At 47.5% G+C, this 19880-nt stretch overlaps 1 protein-coding gene across 2 annotated transcripts in view; it reads left to right on the forward strand.

The window, feature by feature from the left end:
• atp11b (ATPase phospholipid transporting 11B) overlaps window positions 1–19880 on the forward strand; it is a 237188-nt gene that overhangs the window by 38541 nt on the left and 178767 nt on the right. For both annotated transcript variants that reach the window (XM_072474212.1, XM_072474211.1), the window contains exon 6: window positions 10127–10255. In XM_072474212.1, the coding sequence (XP_072330313.1) occupies window positions 10127–10255 (129 nt within the window). The remainder of the gene's footprint in view (window positions 1–10126; window positions 10256–19880) is intronic.

The following is a 19880-nucleotide window of genomic DNA, read 5'->3' on the forward strand; positions in this document are numbered from 1 at the left end:
GGAGCGTATGGAGGCGGCTTCATGCAAGGGCACCAGTCTGGGGGAGTTGGTAACTGCGCCTCTGCCTTTCCTGGCGGCATGGTACTCCACCAGCCCCGTGGTGGTGGCGGCCCTGAGAGTTTGGGGGCAATGGAGGAGACATGTGGGAGCAGGGGGAGCATCGGTCTGGTCCCCAATCTGTAATAATCACAGGTTTGCCCCGGGAAGTATGGAATGGGGGTTCCGGATATGGCTGAGAGCAGGGATTGAGGAGATGGGGGATATGTTTATAGAGGGGAGCTTTCAGAGTATGAGGGCGCTGGAGGAGATGTTTGGGTTGGCGAGGGGAAACAAATTCAGGTATCTGCAGGTGCGGGACTTCCTACGTAAACAGATGTCAACCTTCCTGCCCCTATCGCTAAGGGGGATTCAGGACAGGGTAGTTTTCAGAGGGTGGGTAGGAGAAGGGAGCATCTCTTATATTTCCAAAGAATTTATGGGGTCAGAGGAGACGCAGACTTAGGAGCTGAAGCGCAAGTGGGAGCAGGAGCTGGGAGAAGAGGTAAAGGATGGTCTATGGGCAGACGCGTTGAGTAGAGTCAACGCGTCCGCAACATGTGCCAGGCTCAGCCTGATACAATTCAAGGTCGTTCATCGGGCTCGCATGACAGTGGCCCAGATGAGCAGATTATTTGGGGTGGAAGCCGGGTGTGCAAAATGTGCGGGAGGACCAGCGAACCATGTCCACATGTTTTGGACATGCCCAAAACCCAGGGGATTCTGGCAGGGGTTTGCAGATGTCATGTCCACGGTGTTAAAAACAAGGGTGGCACTGAGTCCAGAAGTGGCGATTTTCGGGGTGTCGGAAGACCCGGGAATTCAGGAGGAGAAAGAAGCAGATGTTCTGGCCTTTGCTTCCCTGGTAGCCCGGAGACGGATACTATTAGCTTGGAGGGATTCCCCCGAAGTCGGAGACCTGGCTATCGGACATGGCTAGCTTTCTCTGTTTGGAGAAAATCAAGTTCGCCGTTAGGGTTCGCCCGGAGGTGGCAACCGTTCGTCGACTTCTTCGCGGAAAATTTATCGTCAGCAGAAGGGTGGGGGGGGTAGTTTAGCTTGGAGTAGGGGGTTAATAAAGGTGGGACCTGTAAGAGAGGGAGATGGCTTTTGCATTATGTTTATAGTTTCATGTACATTGTTTATTTTGTTGTTATAATCGCTCAATGCCTCAAAAATGCCTCAATGAAATGTGTATTTAAAAAAAAAAACTTTCAAGGATCCTTCAAGTATGCCTCTCTCTTTATGATTAGCCCATCCAATATATCCATGTTCCCCCTGAACTACTACATCTGCATCACCCATTTCCTTTGTAAACAGAGACCAAATATAATTTTAAACCGTTCCCACAGCCGAAGTTCCCTTTATTTCTGATTGGTCTAACTTTTTCCTTAACTAACCTTTTACTATTAATATATTGGTAAAACGGCTTACGCGAATCTTCCTGCGAGTTCATTGGTACCAGTCCTGTTGGAAGTGCAATTTGCCCGTTTTGAATAGTTGTCAATGCCCTAAGGATCTCGAGCCTTCCTTCCTGCTTCAAGCCAAGCATTCATCTTGCTATTTCCACTATCACTAACGAGTGGCACTGACAGTAATCCAGATATTAATGTCTTCGAGATTCTCCTTGCTAATTTCCTCCCTAGCTCCTAAACGTTTGATCATAGTATTATGGGCCAGAGTTTAGAGAACACCAAAGTATATTGTGGCGTTCACCTGACCCACAACTTTGAATTGATTTTGGTTATGGGGAGCACAAGGGCCCACTTTACAGGTGTGATGCAACAGAGATCTAAAAGTATTTTTAAAAACAAAACAATGTTTATCCTATGAATCCAGTTAACATTTTATAAATGCACAGTAAACATCGTACCGTACCAACACTGATAATCCAGATACAATAGTCTATAGGTAACCCTTAATAACATTCCTTACAACATCCATAAGTCAAAAAAACCTTTTTAACAAAGACAGTAGGTTTGCATTCCTTACAGAAACAAGTATTACTTTGAAATCATCAAGTGATCTGGAGACATTCCTTTTCATGCAGAGAGAGAGAGATCAAACTTACATCTGCTTGGTTGAAATGCAGCTCTTCAACTGAAAGCGAAGCTAAACATCGAGCCAAAACAGCTTTCAGCACAAAACGAAAGTAAAAAGCAGAGCCCAGCTCCACCCACACAATGACATCACTGCAGCCATTTGATAAAGCACACTTTTCTTAAAGGGACATTCACATGACACATAGGATCTCAATACCAATATGTCATTGGTACTTGTACCACGGGTCCTTGCAGAATATTCCCCCTGATACCTGTTATCCTAGCACCAGCGAGGCAGCTCACCATGCCAAATTAATGATGATGGTTACAGGAATGCCAGTCCGTCCCTTTAATGAAGGAATCTTATTGAACCACTGAAGTTAATGTATAGGTACTGTTGGGGAGGGTGTTCCAGGATTTTGATCCGGTGAAATTGAAGGAGTGCTGATTACCATTGTTCTAAGTGATGGAGGTCTTAGATTTGAAAAGTGCGCAGTGCATTTTGTTGATGATAAACATAGATTTTCTTTTGTTTGAGATGGTCATCATCTGACACTTGTGTGACAAGAATGTCATTTCCACTTGCCAGGGGAAATGGTGGCATAGTGGTAATGTTGTTGGGACTTATGATGGTCTAGGGACATGGGTTCAGATCCCGCCAGGGCATGGAATTTAAATTCAACCAATAAATCTGGAATATAAAGCTAATCTCCGTAACAGTGACCATGAAACTATTATTTTTGTTTTGATAAACAATTTTATTAAGACATTTTGGCACAATAAACAACAATAATATAAAACAGTGTGCAAAAAACAATCGTTATAGTGCAAGAAACCCAGCTCCCCTCCCACAAGGATCAGGGAAGTAAAGGACGAAACGTCCGCCTCTCCCTCCCCCTGGACTCCCGGGTTCTCCGAAATCCCCAAAATAGCCACCTCTGCACTCATCACCACCCCTCTTTTCAGTACCTGGGAGATAACATCCGCGAACCCCTGCCAGTACCCCCTGAGTTTTGGGCATGCCCAAAACATGTGGACATGATTCGCCGGCCCTCCCGAATATCTGGCGCACCTGTCCTCCAATCCGAAAAATTTACTCATCCGGGCCACTATCATGTGGGCCCGGTGGACGACCTTAAATTGAATCGGGCAGAGCCCGGCGCATGTTGCGGTCGCGTTTACCCTGCTCAATGCCTCCACCCACAAGCCCTCTTCTATCTCGCCTCCGAGCTCCTCTTCCCACTTAAGCTTCAGCTCCTCTGACTGTTACACCTCCGCTCCCATCAGTTCTTTATGTATATCCGAGACACTCCCCTCCCCCACCCATCCACTGGTCACTACCCTGTCCAGGATTCCCTTAATTGGCAGGCGTGGGAAGGATGGAATCTGTCTGCGTAGAAAGTCCCGCACCTGCAGGTACCTGAACTCATTCCCTCTCGCCAGCCCAAATTTCTCCTCTAACGCCCTCATGCTCGGGAAGCTCCCTTCCAAGAACAAATTCCCCATCCTCTCAATCTCTGCCATGCTCGGAACCCACCGTCCATGTTCCCCGGGGCAAACCGGTGATTGTAATTATTAAAGTTTGGCAGCACCAGCCCCTCTTCCCCTCGGCTCCTCTCGAGCATCACCCTCTTCACCCGTGGGGACTTTTCCGCCCACACAAATCCCATAATCATTTTATTAACCTTCTTGAAAAAAGACCACGGAATGAAAATGGGGAGACACTGGAAAACGAACCGGAATCTCGGGCGATCATCATTTTAACTGTCTGCACTCTCCCCGCTGGTGTGAGTGGGAGCACATGCCACCTCTGGAACTCAGCCCTCATTTGCTCCACCAGCCGAGACAAGTTCAACTTGTGCAGACGGCCCACATCTCGCGCCACCTGTATCCCTAAGTAGCTAAAACTGTCCCCCACTAACCAGAACGGCAGCCCCCTCAACCTACCCTCCTGGCCCCTCGCCTGGACTACAAACAACTCTTTGCCATGTTCAGTTTGTACCCCAAGAACCGGCTGAATTCCTTCAGGATTCCCATGTTTTCATCCATCCCAGCCACTGGATCCGTAATGTATAAGAGCAGGGCGTCGGCGTACAACAAAACTCTATGCTTTCCCCCCCTCCCGTTCCAGCCCCTAGAAGCTCTTCGGGCAATTGCCAGCAGTGGGGAGAGGGGATACCCCTGCCTTGTCCCACGGTACAATCTGAAATAGTCAGATGTCATCCTGTTCGTCCTCTCTCACTCCTCTGGAGCCTGGTGCAGCAGTCTGACCCAGACGATAAAGCCCTCCCCGAACCCAAAACATCCCAGCACCTCCCATTGATAGTCCCACGCAACCCGGTCGAAAACATTCTCAGCATCCGTTGCCACAACTACCTCTACCTCCTTACTATCCGGGGGCATCATAATCACATTCAGCAGCCTTCTTAGGTTGGCCACCAGCTACCCCCCCCCCCCCCCCCCCCCCCCCCCCCCCCCCCCCCCCCCCCCCGTCGGCTACCTTCCCTATTTCCCTGGCCTCTTCCTCAGTTGCTGTGCCAGCATTTTACTGGCTTTCTCCCCATGCTCGTAAATCGCACCCCTCGCCTTCCTAAGCTTCTCCACAGCCTTACCAGTGGACAACACCCCAAACTCAGTCTGTAGTCTTCGTCGTTCCCTTAATAGCTCTGCCCTCGGGGTCTCCGCGTATCTCCTGTCTGTCTGTATGATCTCGCTTACCAGTCGGTCCATTTCTGCCCTGTCCGTCCTGTCCCTATGTGCTCTTGATCGAAATCAGCGCCTCTCACCACCGCCTTCAGCGCTTCCCAGAGCACCGCCGCTGAGACTTCCCGTGTCATTGACCTGCAGGTAGTTTTGCATACACTTCCTCACCCTCTCACACACCGCCTCGTCTGCCAACAAACCAACCTCCAGCCTCCATTGAGGGCGCTGAAAACTTTCCTTGCAGACCTGCAGATGAACCCAGTGCGGGGCATGGTCCGAAATAGTGATCGCCGAATATTCTACGTCCGTCACCCCCCGCTAACAAATCCCTGCTCATGATGAAAAAATCAATTCGGGAATACACCTTACGGACATGTGAGTAGAACGAAAACTCCCTCCCCGTCGGCCGATTAGCCCTCCTTGGATCAGCCCCCCCTCCCCATTTGCTCCATGAACCCCCTCAGTTCTTTCGCCATTGCCTGCATCTTACCCATTTCTGAGCACGACCTGTCTAGGCCGGGGTCAAGGACTGTGTTAAAATCCCCTCCCATAAACCACCTGTGCAAGTCCAGGTCAGGTATCTTCCCCAGCAGTCTCTTGATAAGAATCATAGAATTTTCATAGAATTTACAGTGCAGAAGGAGGCCATTCGGCCCATCGAATCTGCACCTACTCTTTGAAAGAGCACCCTACCCAAGCCCACACATCCACCCTATCCCCGTAACCCCACCCAACACCAAGGGCAATTTTGGACACTAGTGCAATTTAGCATGGCCAATCCACCTAACCTGCACATCTTTGGACTGTGGGAGGAAACCGGAGCACCCGGAGGAAACGCACGCGCACACGGGGCAAATGTTGCAGACTCCGCACAGACAGTGACCCAAGCCGGGAAAGACCTGACTAATCCAGCCCATCCCCAATCTGACCTGTTCAGCTACTTTCAGATGAGTCTCCTGAAGCATTATCACGTCCGCTTTTCAGCGCCCTCTTTACGAACACGTGCGCCCTCTTTACCAGCCCGTTTAACCCTCTAACGTTCCAGGTGATCAGCCTGGTTGAGGGGCACCGTGCCTACCCCCCCCTGCCCCCAGCCCCTGTGTTGCGCTTCCCCTGGCAGCCCCCCACCTCCGATCTCCTCCATGATCCCTCCCTCATCAGCAGAATAACTACCCCCCTTTTCCCCCCCCCCACCCCAAACAACAACACCCTGTAACCTACCCTGCCCTAAACTAACTAAATACGCCCCTCACCTGGCTTCTGTTGTCCAGCTCTCCCAGCTAGCCTGGTGACTCTCTACTCCGGCGCCAACAAGTCTCCCACCTATTGTTCCCTCTGACCCATCCCCCCACCCATCAACACCACTTCCCCAAACCAGCCATTCTCTGAGAGCCTGGTGACTCTCGACTCCGGCGCCAACAAGTCTCCCACCTATTGTTCCCTCTGACCCATCCCCCCACCCATCAACACCACTTCCCCAAACCAGCCATTCTCGAGCAATTGCTCTGAAAAGAAACAAACAAAACGAGAAACAAAGAGAACCCCAACGCTAGTGCAAATCAAATAAAACAGAATAAGTAATAGGCACTTCCAACCTCCCCGATCCGAACACACAAAGCCCCCAGCACCACACACCTTAACCTCCCTCTTGTATTCGAACAAAAACTCAAGTACAGGAGGGAAACAGAAAGACCAGGAAGAGAAAAAGAAAAACACAGCACCAGAAAAATGTGTAAGCATCGCTCCATGTCTTAATAACCCAAGTCCAAAAAGTCCTCAGTTTGGCACCAGCCCTTCTCGGCGAAGTCCATCGTGTCCTCTCCCTCAGCCCCCTCCGGGATATCAACAATTCTCAAATTCTGCCGACGAGACCTATTTTCCAGGTCCTCCACCTTTTCCTGGAGCCTCCTTCAGCCTCTCCACCTCTGCCTCCACCACCATTTGGTGCTCCTCCAGCGCCTTTTCCAGCTTCTGGATCGTACGATCCTGGGCATCCAGCATATGCTTAAGGCGCTCAATAGATTTCTGAATCGGGTCTATACTGTCCCGCTTTAACGCGGTAAAGCCCTCTTGGCTGACCTTCAACAGATGCTCCGTTGTTGGCTGGGCTGTCTGCACCGGGGTCTGCACATCGGCCATATTGTCCTCAGCAGCAGCTTCTACACTGCCCTTGCTTGCCCACTTCTTCAGCTGTTTGCGATTTTTTTTTTTTATTTTTTTTTTTATTTATTTTTTCTGCTTCTTAATTCCATACACCTGTGTCTGGAGTCAGTGCCTGAGTGCCTATGCCTTCCGATCCAGCACTCAAAAGTACAAAAAAGTCGGGGGAAAAGGTCCAAAAGTCCGACCAGATCGAGAGCCACCAAATATGCGACTTACTCCTCCATAGCCGCCATCGGAAGTCCCATGAAACTATTATTGATTGTCAGAAAAACCCATCTGATTCAATAATGTCCATTAGGGCAGGAAATTTACCATCCTTACCTGGTCTTGCCAGTGACCTCCACACCCAGTAAAGAATAAAGAGACAAAAGCCCAAGCCTGAATTTGGTCCAGGTCTTGTTAACGTGCAGACATGGACTGCTTTACTATTTGAAGATTTCTGACTGATACTGCCACTGTACAATCATGAACAAACATCCCTACTTCTGACCTTATGGCGAGTCGTTAATGAAGCAGATGGTTGGTAATCTTTGGCACACTACCCTATGAAACATCTGTAACAGAGCTGGGGTGATTGGCCTCCAACCACAGCCATCTTCCATTGTGCTTGGTATAACTCCAACCAGTGCAGCACTTTCTTCCTTCGCGAGGAGGATGTTGCTAGGTACGTGTCATTTGATAACACTGTCAATGATACCATCCATCACTTTTGAGAGCAGTTGAGATTTGTGCACTGTTTTCCAAAGATGACTTTAAATCCTAGCCAGAGGTATAGTTAAGTTTTCCTCACTTATTCACACCAATATTGCAAAGCTTATTTACTCCTGTTAAAACTTGTACCCAAGTACAATTTTAATTATATTGAATTTACTTATCAATCACATTCTCTTATTTACTTGGATCCTGGTGCAGATTAGCATCAGATGGACAGACATGGACTCAAGCTGTGAATGAAAATGAGGTCAGTGAGCAAGCTGGAGGTGGTCAGGATCGTTAAATTGTAACTCATCGTGGTGAGATTGCACTGTGTATCCCTAACACATAAGGAAGCTGAACCTGTAATTGTGGATTATGTCTCCAACGGGCTGCACTTTGATAAGGAAGAGAAAGTTACCAAGGATAAGCAGTTGAGGGAATCTGGAGATCATGGTGCAGGAGAAGCTATTGCTGGAGATGTGCTGGCTTTGTCAAGACAAATCAGAAGTGAGTCATGTAAGGGTCCATATCTGGAAATGAAGAGAGCTGCAGTGCATTTGATTCTGTTATTTGCTGATGCATGCACTTCCAGTTGAGGACTAGATAGCATTTAATAGCAGGGACATGTTTCTTCCCTCATTTCTTAAACCCAGTTGTTACACTTTGCTCAACTGTCTGGCTGAAACAGTGTCCCCAGTCTTGTAAGTTTGGTGTGTATGTTTCATGCACCTTATATAAGCTAATATGTGGAATTGCTTAGTCAAGTCATTTAGTTTAACGTCATAAAATTGGAGCTAGGCCATTCAGGAGGATACTGAGAACTATTTGACGAAGGGGCAGCACAGTGGTTGGCACTGCTGCCTCACAGCGCCAGGGACTCGGATTCGATCCTGACCTTGGGTGACTGTGTGGAGTCTGTACATTCTCTCCGTGCCTGCATGGGTTTCCTCCGGTGTCCGGTTCTCCCACAGTCCAAAAATGTGCAGGTTGGATGGATTGGGCATGTTAAATTGCAAAGTGTCCAAAGGTTGGGTGGGGTTATGGGGATAGGGCCAGGGGAGTAGGCCTAGCTAGGGTGCTCTTTCAGAGGGTTGATGCAAACTCGATGGGCCAATGGCCTCTTTCTGCACTGAAGGGATTCTATGGGCGAAATTCTCCACCAACGGCACGATGTCCGCCAACTGGCGCCAAAAACGGCGGCAATTAGACGGGCATCGCGCCGGCCCAAAGGTGCGGAATGCTCCGCATCTTTGGCGGCCTAGCCCCAACATTGAGGGGCTAGGCCGACGCCGGAGGGATTTCCGCCCCGCCAGCTGGCGGAAATGGCGTTTGTTGCCCCGCCAGCTGGCGCGGAAATGCGGCGCATGCGCGGGAGCGTCAGCGGCCGCTGACAGTTTCGCGGGAGCGTCAGCGGGCGCCAACAGTTTCCCGCGCATGCGCAGTGGGGAGAGTCTCTTCCGCCTCCGCCATGGTGGAGGCCGTAGTGGAGGCGGAAGGGAAAGAGTGCCCCCACGGCACAGGCTCGCCCGCGGATCGGTGGGCCCCGATTGCGGGCCAGGCCACCGTGGGGGCACCCCCCGGGGTCAGATCGCCCCGCCCCCCCCAGGACCCTGGAGCCCGCCTACGCCGCCTGGTCCTGCCGATAAATACCAGGTTTGATTTACGCCGGCGGGACAGGCAATTTCTGGGCGGGACTTCGGCCCATCCGTGCCGGAGAATTGAGCGGGGGGTCCCGCCAACCGGCGCGGCCCGATTCCCGCCCCCGCCCAATCTCCGGTACCGGAGACTTCGGCGGGGGCGGGATTCACGGCGGCCAACGCCCATTCTCCGACCCGGCGGGGGGTCGGAGAATGACGCCCAGAATTTCTATAGAAATCTAGAACGCTCCCAAAAGGTCTCCCAAAAAACCTCAAGACTTGAGTGGATTTTAAAATTAAGTATGGGTATTGAGTGATATGGAGAAATTCTGGGACAAATTGACTTGAGGTGCAGATCAGCCATGATCTAATTGAATAGGGGAGGATTTTGACTATAGCTGGGTACAGGAGTCTAGCAATTATGGTATTCTATTTAGAAATTAGAGGTGAAAGCTGAAGCTCCACTGTGTTGTGATATTAGGTTAAACAAATATGATTTGAAAGCATGAAAGCTGCTCATATAAACAGAACTGATGTACTAGTGTCCTAAAGGGAAGGAAGCATGCCACCTCTTCCAATCTAGCCTCTGCATGACTCGTTGCACTGCACGGTTGACTGTTTATGCCCCTAAAATGGCTCACCAAGCTACTTAGTTGCAAAATAAATGACTGAAAATGAAGTATGTGATCCATCATTTTCTCTGGGTAACTGGTGATGAACATTAAATGTAGACTTTGTGTTGCCCACAGACTGAGAAATCCCCAAAGCACTGCAATTAGACAAAAAAATGATGGTCAAATACTTAAATTGTTTTCTTTGAAAAACGTAGCCTTTTATTTCTACTTGTAGGTTGGTGACATTGTCAAGATAGAAAAGGATCAGACATTTCCCACAGATTTAGTGCTGCTGTCAACTGACCGAGAGGACGGGACATGTTATGTCACTACAGCAAGTTTGGATGGAGAAACCAATCTGAAGGTTACCATTTTTGCTTGTATAATTTCTTTTTAATGTTTTGAAAATATGAGATGTCACATTTTATTTTAAAGGCGTGGTGTAAAGGATTTAGAAATACAAAACTATATCTGACATACAGCAGGGAAATGTTACTTTTCAAATTGGTCCTTTGTAAATCTAAGCAAACAAAATACAAGTAGTTGGGTATTTTTCAGGGTACAAGTGGTTGGCGTTGGAAGCCAAATTACTTGGTGTACACTTCTTTAAAAAATAGATAAATACATTTGGTCTTCTCACTTGCCTTATTTTATCCAGAAGATATTAAATTGATGCTTTAGATGTTTTATTTTTTTTAGAAAGTGAGTTCCATGGGAAAGTGAGTTCCATGGGAAAGTATGTGCAAGGTTTTGAATTTGAAATGTTGATTCTTTTAATGAACTAGATTTTTATCAATGTAGGAATACCTTTCTGGAAGGAAGGCCTAATCTGAGTGATGTGAATTAAGCTGTTTACTTTTAAATACCTGCACTATGCAATAGATGTAGGAAAGCAGAATCCAGGCGCACATTCTTCGACTACCTTCGAGTAATTCAATCCCTTGAAGCTTTGGATGAACAGACCAAATGAGAGCAAGGAAGTTATTTTCTTGTTTAGGTTCCCTCGGCACCTGCTGATGCATGCCCAGCCAGACAGCTGATTCAGAATTTATCCAGCTTTGATAATACTGACATGACCAAACCAATTTTGGGAGTGGATGTTAATATCACCCACTCAAAATTTATATTCTTGCTTTCCTCAATGCTGTTTTCATATACTGTTGAATATAAAAAATGACTGATTTCTCAGTTGGAGGGAACCGAGGAAGTTTCCTTAAACATTCTGTTGTGAAGTGGTGAGATCTCGTGAGATCTGGAGTTAATATTGAAGATTGTGCTCCATCTCTACTAGGTCTGTATTTGTGGGTCAGGGCTTCTGCAGGATTTGAAACATTAGTTGATAGGTACGACTGTAGCTAGTATGACCAAACAGTCTCCCAACTTGGGCACCAGCCTCCAGATGCTGATGAGGACTGTGCAAGATTGGCTGTACTGTGTTTCAAATTGGCTCCTGGACAGTCAGCTCCCTAGGGAGGCTTTCCTTGCTATGCAGGTCGATTCATGGCCATCTGCTATTCATTGGTCTTTCTACCCCAAATTCACACTCCTGTCTTAACAGTGATTCTGAGTCCAATATTTTAGCCCAGACTTGAGGGGCGAACAAGACCAGCAGCGCGGGTTCAATTCCAGTTCCAGCCTCCCCGAACAGGTGCTGGAATGTGGCGACTAGGGGCTTTTCACAGTAACTTCATTGAAGCCTACATGTGAAAATAAGTGATTATTATTAAGTCGACTGTTAATTTAAATGCCCTCTGTCTGTAAGTTCAAACCCCATCCCCTCAATCTTGTGAGCTCTGGTAAACAGCTGGAAAAGACCTGGATGTAGATTTCCTCAATTCCTGGATTTCTCTAGCCATCGAGGGCACAATTTTTCACTGACCACATTGGAATAAATTGAAAGACTCCACTTTTATCCCAAATGTGCTACTTTTATTTGACCTGGGAGCTTTGAAGATTCCTGGACTCCCTCTCAAGAAGGGAATTCTGCCCTGGACTCTTTGACCCCCACCTCCCCGGTGCTATGACTAAGTTACTTGAGATGAAATTTCCCCCCAAAAATGGCAGTGTCCGGTTCTGACTGAAAACTGGTGCGCGTCTCCCCTGAACAGCCAGGTTTTCACTCGATCGTCTGTGGTCACTGGTGGGGCGGGGTCTGATAAAGCCAGCAATCCCAGTAAGACTGGTGCACCCGCTAACAGCCCAATGACCATGACGTACCTCCCATTCGGGTCAGTCAGAATCCTCCACACTGCAAAGGCTACCCTCTGTTGATCACTGAATGAAACACTTGCCCCACCCAGCCCCTCCGTAACTTTATCAGGTGTCTAACTTGTAAATGGGTCTCCCAAAAAGGGTGTTAACCTGATAGTGTCATCGGGGAGAGCTGGGAATATCTCACTCTGAAATCTCCCTGGCGTAAATCCTATTATGGCCCTCTCGCAAGAGTTCATAGCCATAACTGGACTTGTGCCTGCGATTCTCGCCTGTAGCTTCCTGCTGAGCCTATGTTTGGCCACTGGTTATATGTGTTTTTCAGCTTCTGTCTGTTCTAGGCCAGAAAGTCATTTGCCATGACTGCAGCGCGTGCTTCTGGATTTTAAAGTTTCCTCCAATTATTGCCATCTTCTTTCTCCCTGCAACCCTGTTATCCCAATACTCTCCCCTCCTGGATCCACAGCCTCTCCTCAAGTAGATGCTGGACTTCACTTCACTAGTCTCTGAAATCGTACAACAGCTCAATGTAATATGCTGACTCCCCTCTTCTTAATTTCTTGTTTATCCACGCCGGAAGCTCTTTCTTTAATGCTGGATGCCTTTCTACTATCTCCTATGTATTTCTTATTTCCCATTTGCTATCAGCTTTTTATGTATCTTAATTATTATGTAACCAGACCATTGTAATTTTAACTCTTTCTTTCGTCTATTTGCATTTTGGCTGTTGCTCTTGGCTCAAGCGCATCACTCTTTCCACTTGCTTTTTAAAATTGCTATTCTCTGGACTGCCCTTTTCTATTGCCATTACTCTCCACTTTCATGCTCTCCTCCCAATACCGCATCCCAACCATTCCGTACTCCTCAACCTTCCTGCTCTTTTGTCTGCACTGTCCCAGACTTAACCCCTCCTGGGTAAGCCTACAGTTTCCCTCCGTGACTCTTTTGGCATCCTCTGACTGGTTCATGGAGGCACTTGGGATTGGCTTATTATGAGCAATTCCATTTGCCCCATCCCACTTTCTGTCCAACACTCCCACTGCTGACCCTATGGACTCTGCTAATTAATCAGCCCTCACCACCCCTCCACACATCTTCATCCAAAATGTCTGTTCACTTGAAAACAAAGCCATGCCATTGAATAACTGTGGATAATTCCATCAACAACATAGCTGAGAGATGATGACAGTTTGTCCCTTATTGAGCATCCCCTCCCTACCTGGCTATATCGTCTACCTGGTGCTTATCACCAAATCATACCTTGGCATGATGCTCTACTTCTCTGGTATTTATTACTCCTTTAGGCATCTTGCGTTCCAGTCCATTCACCTCTTTCGAAATGATTGCTCTCTACTCCCAAATCTGATTGAAAATTTTCAGTGACATCTTCACTGCTTTCTTCCACAGTCTCTGCACTGAATGACTTCTCGTCCACAGTGATTTTTAAGTCCATTTAAACTCATTGTGTGCTTGCTCTCTTCAGTCCCTTGTCCTCCATTAGAATCATAAAATTTACAGTGCAGAAGGAGGCCATTCAGCCCATCGAGTCTGCACCGTCCCTTGGAAACAAACCCTACCTAAGCCCATGTCTCTATCCCCGTAACCCAGTAACTGCACCTAACCTTTTTGGACACCAAGGGCAATTTATGATGGCCAGTCCATCTAACCTGCACATCTTTGGACTGTGGGAGGAAACCGGAGCACCCGGAGGAAACCCATGCAGACACTGGGAGAACATGCACACTGAGCACAGACCGTGACCCATGCCGGGAATCGAACTGGGAACCCTGGAGCTGTGAAGCAACAGTGCTAACCACTGCTACCGTGTCGCCCTCCCTCAGTAAACTTCCAAACCCACTTTCATGGCTACTGCCATGACCTTGCCATCCCTTTGTATCAGCCAGAGATAAGACCATCTATAAATACCACTGCCCTGCCTGCTGCCTACCATCTCCTATAACCATGCCTGGAAAGAGGTATTCTGCCATTTCTAACAGCACATTCAAAATCCCAGACTTTGGCCCTTTGTTTGCCACAATGTTCCCCATCCACACAGTCCTCTCAACTTTGGTGCCCTAGAAAACCATTACTTTCTCTCCTTGGTTTTTCGTCTAGTATATCCCTTATTTCCACTCCCTTATGTCCAAAGGATGCAGAACTGAAAGGTTATGGCGGAGAACTGGTTTAGCCATGCAGCTCAACGAACCACATAAAACACTATTGGATCCTACTCATTTCTGCTAAAATTGCTCACTATTGTGGGATCATCCTGAAATACAAATAAAACCCCTTGCTGCTTTCCTGTAGTGCAAGCTACCATCTTAAACCCTTCTCCCCGTTTCTTCCACCGTTGCACCCAAGAATAAGTGTGAGGAGCTCACCGACTTCTTGTCATAAACATCGAAACCATCCGACCAGCTGTCTCTACCGAGCCCTTCCCTTATCTTAGCTCACTAGGCCAAACGTTCTCTAATGTTCCCTCTGCTTCAGCTCCGGACTCTCATATTTCTCTAGTTTATCTTCTGAGTCCTCTCGTTCCCTGTTTGAGCTCAGCTTGTCTGTGAGATCCACCTCTAACTCCATCGACCCTCTTCCCACCCAGGTTTCCATCCTAATCCCAATAGCTGTTAACTTGTTGGGTGTTTGCCCATTTCTTCTGTAAATAGTTGTCAGTACCCGTCACCTCAAAAGCTAACCCGTAACTCTACAGTCCCTGCAAACTATTGTCCGTACTCCAACCTTTTACTCCTTTCCAAAGTCCTTGAGCATGTTGTTGCCTCCCAAATTCTTTCCCAGAACTCCATGTTGAATCCCACTTATCAGGTTTCTGCCATTGCAACTGGTCAAAAACTGCACTTATCAAAGTCACAAAAAGCATCCTATGTGACTGTGACAAAGGTAAATTTTCTCTCCCGTCTTTCTTTACCTGTCTGCAATGGATACAGCTGACCACACCATCCTACAATGCTCTCCCCACTGTTTACAGCTGAGTAGGACTGGTGTAATCTGGATGTATCTAATCTTAGCCTGCGAGTCACTTACAATGCCTTCTCTTTTTACACTGCTACTGCAGGTGTTCCTTAAGGATCTATCATTGCCCACCCCTCACCACCACCTATTTTTCATCAACATATTGCCCCTCAGTGACATCATCTAAAGCAGAGTTAGTTTTCACATGTACCTTGATGTTCCACAGTTCTGCTCCACTGTTGTTAAATTTATCAGATTGCTTTTTCAACATCCAGTAATAGCTTGAGCAGCAATTGCCTCCAGTTAAATATCGGGAAGACTGAAGCCATTGTTTGTGGTCAAAACTCTTCTCTGTCTGTCAACTTCATCCTTCTCCCTGGCAATTGCTTTCTGTGATTAAAACCGGTCAATTGCAACTTTGGTATCACATTTGACCCCAAGTTGAGCTTCGGACTTAATTTTCACACCATCACTAAATCTGGCAATTTCTACCTTCCAGATGGCCTCGTTGTTAAATTTTGTCCAGTCTCTGCTCATCTGCTGCTGAAGCCCTGATTCACACCTCATTAGTTCTAAACTTGACTATTCCAACATACCTCTGCCTGCTCTCCCACATTTTACACTCTGTCGTCTTGAGGTCATCAAAAGGAATTTGTTCCAGCGGCTGTGAAGGAACAGAAATATATTTCCATGTCAGGGTGGTGATTGACTTGGAGGGGATTTTCCAGATGGTATTACCATATCCCTGCTGCCCTTGTTCTTCTAGATGGTAGTGGTCGAGGGTTTAGAAGGTGCTGCCTGAGTGACCTCACTTGTCAAATGCAGTGCATTTTGTAGATGGCACATACTGCTGCTACCATGCTTTGCTGGTGGAGAGAGTAAATGCTTGTAGAAGGGTCAGCATGCTGCTTGCTCCTGGATAGTGTCAAGCTGCTTGTGTTGTTGGAGCAGCATTCAAGTGGTGAGTATTCTGCCATACTCCTGACTTGTGCCTTGTCGTGGCTTGTGGATGGTGGACAAGCTTTTTGAGTCGGGAGGTGAGCTGCTTGCTGCAGGATTCCTAGCCTCGGGCTTGTTCCCGTACCAGCCACCCGAACAGGTGCCGGAATGTGGCGACCAGGGGCTTTTCACAGTAACTTCATTGAAGCCTACTCGTGACAATAAGCGATTTTCATTTCATTTCATTTCATATTGTAGCCACAGTATTTATTTGTTTAGTCCAGTTTAGTTTCTGGTCAGTGGTAACATCCAGGAAGTTGATTGTGGGAGATTCCACAATGGTATTTATCAGCTAAAGTTTGACATTGAACTGCTCAAGAAGATATTAGACCAGGTCAAGACAAAACCGTATCTTGAAGGAGAAGCGAGTGAGGTGGACAGCTGGGCAAATATAGGAAGACCATTCCAGAGTTTGGAGCTTAGACAGCTGAAGATACAGTCAACAGTGGAGGGATGAAGGAAATTGGGAGTGCACGAGAGGTCAGAAATGCAAAGATCTTAGAGTTGTCGGGCAGAAGGAGGTTACAGAGATGGGGACGGACAGGGCTAGGGGTTTGAATACAAGGATGAGAATTTTAATTGAGACACGTTGTTGGACCTGCAAACTAATGGAGGTATCTGTGATTGATATTGAGGCTGCTCGTTATCATGACAATGCGTACCCTTGTCTGATGTTTCAATCGATATATATTTATTGTCAATGAACAGTACACCTGTGGCATATGATATTGAGGTTGTCTAAGAGACAATCGACTCTATTGCTTACCTCTTGAACCATTGCAGGACACTCAGCAGAATTTCAGACCACCTGAGTTAGTCTTTCAATCCAGTCCATGGTCCTCTTGCATGGCTGAGATCCAAGACATGTGAAGACCTTGAACAAAAGCTATCCTCTGACTTTGTCCCTGTTTTAAGCCCTTAAAAATATTTATATTTTAAATTACCACTGTAGAAACCTTAATTTGTGATCTCTAGTGCAGGGGTTTTCAAACTCAGGGTTGCGACCCGTGGGTGGGTCAGGGGCAGGTTTTGGGAGGGTCACGGCATTCCCGATCATGGGAGGAATGCTCAACGGTCGCAACCGTCTTGTGACAGACTTTTGAGACTACCGGCCATCCCACGCATGCGTGACGGATCAAGCAGTGCACAGGCCTGGAGCCCATCGGGGTTTACAGCCTCTTCGTCACGTCAGCGCGCTGTACAGGGCCAGTCTTTTTCAGCAAACGACGGCGTCCTCCCACCGGAAGCAATGGCAGAGAGCAGGTCACATGCCCCATATGCTGATGTCATGTGTTCTGGGCGTGAGAGAGATTCCTTCATTTTGCAGCTGCCGACAGTGCTGGTGTGAACTCCTGGGCCTTTGTTAGCAGCATAAAGAGATAATTACTTGAGGTATGAGTTATTCATTGTGCCACAGAAAATCCGGTTTCAAAGTTCATATATGTTCTATGCAGGAAAGCGGGATGTTCATGTATGTTACATGCAAGGAAGCGCTGGCAAATGAAAGTTTAAAACCCTCAACTTCAAACAATTTGAAGACTAAACATTGCGGTTTCGAGGACAAACCACTTTATTTTTTTTCGATGGAAGCAGTGAAATGTAACATTGAATAACAAAGCAAATGTGATCATGAGGACCAAGCAGGTGCTTCCCATATCCCTTGGTTCCCTGTGATCCGAAATCTGTCTATCCCAGCCTAGAATGTACTGAATAGTGGAGTACAGACAACTTTCTGGGGTAGGGAATTCCAAAGATTCACAACCCCCTGAGTGAAAGAAATTTCTCCTTAACTCCATCCTAAATGATTGCCCCTCTGCTGATTCTGTGCCCCTGTGTTCTAGGCTCTCCAGTCAGTGGACTCAGCCTCTGTGTCTATGCTGTCAAGTTCCTTTATAATCTTGTCTGTTTCGATCAGATCACCTCATTTTTTAAAACTCCAATTACAGGCCCAATTTACTCACCCTTTCATTATAGGACAACTTCTGAACCAGGGAGCAATCCAGTGAACCTTTACTGTATCATCTCCAAGTCAACTATATTCTACTGGAGGAAGACAAGGAGAATAAAATTGCACTCGGTGTTCCAAGTGTGGTCTCACCAAAGCACTGTGCAATTGTAGCAAAGCACCATGCAACGGGTGGCACGGTAGCTCAGTGGTTAGCACCATTGCTTCACAGCTCCAGAGTTCTGGGTGGGTCCTGCTTGGGTCACTGCCTGTGCGGAGTCTGTACGTTCTCCCTGTGTGGTCGTGGGTTTCCTCCGGGTGCTGTGGTTTCCTTTCACAAGTCCCAAAAGACGTGCTTGCGAGGTGAATTGGATATTATGAATTCTCCCTCCGTGGACCCAAACAGGCGCCGGAGCGTGGCGACTAGGGGATTTTCACAGTAACTTCATTGCAGTGTGTAAGCCTACTTGTGACAATAATAAAGATTATTATTAGTAGTAGTAAGATTTCCTTGTTTTTGTACTCCAGTCCTTTTGTAATAAGGGCCACATGCCACTTGCCATCTTAATTGCTTGCGGCAGCTGCTTGCCACCTTTTGTATTCTTTGCATGACTACTTACAGGTCCCTCTGGACATTGATGTTTAAAAATGTTATGCTTTAAAAATTATTTTGTTTTCTGCTGTTGCAACCTCACACTTGCCCACATTACTCCAAGTTCCCCCTTGTTGCCAACTCTAATCTGCCTACATCTCTTTGTAGAGTCTTTTATATCCTCCTCAGCTTACAATGCAAAGTTAGGTGGAAATGTCAGCAAACCTGTATACATTGCTCTGGGACAGCATGGCGGCACAGTGGTTGGCACTGCTGCCTCACAGTGCCAGGGACCAGGGTTCAATTCTGGCCTTGCGTGACGGCACTTTCTCCCTGCTTCTGCATGGGTTTCCCCCGGGTTCTCCAGTTCCTCCCACAGTCCAAAGATGTGCAGTTTAGGTAGGGGTACAGGATAGGGTGGGTAGTGGGTCTAGGTAGGGTTGCTCTCTGAGGGTCAGTGCAGACTCGATGGCAGCCTTCTGCACTGTGGGAACTCTATAGTTCTATAATTGGCCAGGTATGCCGAGCCAGGAAAATACAGTTGCATGGTTCTCTTTGTCTAATTCAATATTATCGATTGTGATAGCTGTGGCTCCTGCACTAATTCCTATGGCACTCCAGTTTCTGATGGTGCAACACTAAATGGGTGGACGTTTGCATTCAATGAGGAAGAGGTAAAGTTGATTTGTGGGTTAGGGTTGACTGACAGAAACATTTGGAAAAAGGAAAAGGGTGAAGGGGACTGTTTCGGCCAGCAGTGGCACTTGATCTTTTTGTTAAAAAGTATTTTTATTCCACAATTTTATTTCTGCAATGAAGCACGAACCCACCCAATCCACCCCCCCCCCACCCAAAGAAGCAAATTTCACTTTTTCCAGGGTCAGAAACATCCAACAGGTTCCCCCTGCCACGCTGAGGCACAGGTGGTGAAGCTGACCACCTGCCCAACAAGACCCACCAAACGCAATCAGTGAGGCGAAGGTTGAAGCATCTGCTCCCGCCTGCAGCACTGGCTGTTCCGACACCCCGAATATGGCTTTGGGGGGACTGGGCTCCACGTCCACATGTAAAACCTCTGAACTGGTGCTAAATACCGTCCTCCAAAACGTTTCCAGCTTCGGGCAAGTGGTCATGGTTCGCAAGGCCTCACTCACAAGGCTCACAGATATCCTCCACCCTTTGAACAGCTAGGTTATTGTAGATTTTGTAAGGTGCGCCCTATACCCTACCTCCAGCTGTATCAGCCCCTGCCTTTCACACAAAGTCAAGGCA

The sequence above is a fragment of the Scyliorhinus torazame genome, chromosome 14, assembly GCF_047496885.1.
Source record: "Scyliorhinus torazame isolate Kashiwa2021f chromosome 14, sScyTor2.1, whole genome shotgun sequence".
NCBI classification, from domain to species: Eukaryota; Metazoa; Chordata; class Chondrichthyes; order Carcharhiniformes; family Scyliorhinidae; genus Scyliorhinus; species Scyliorhinus torazame.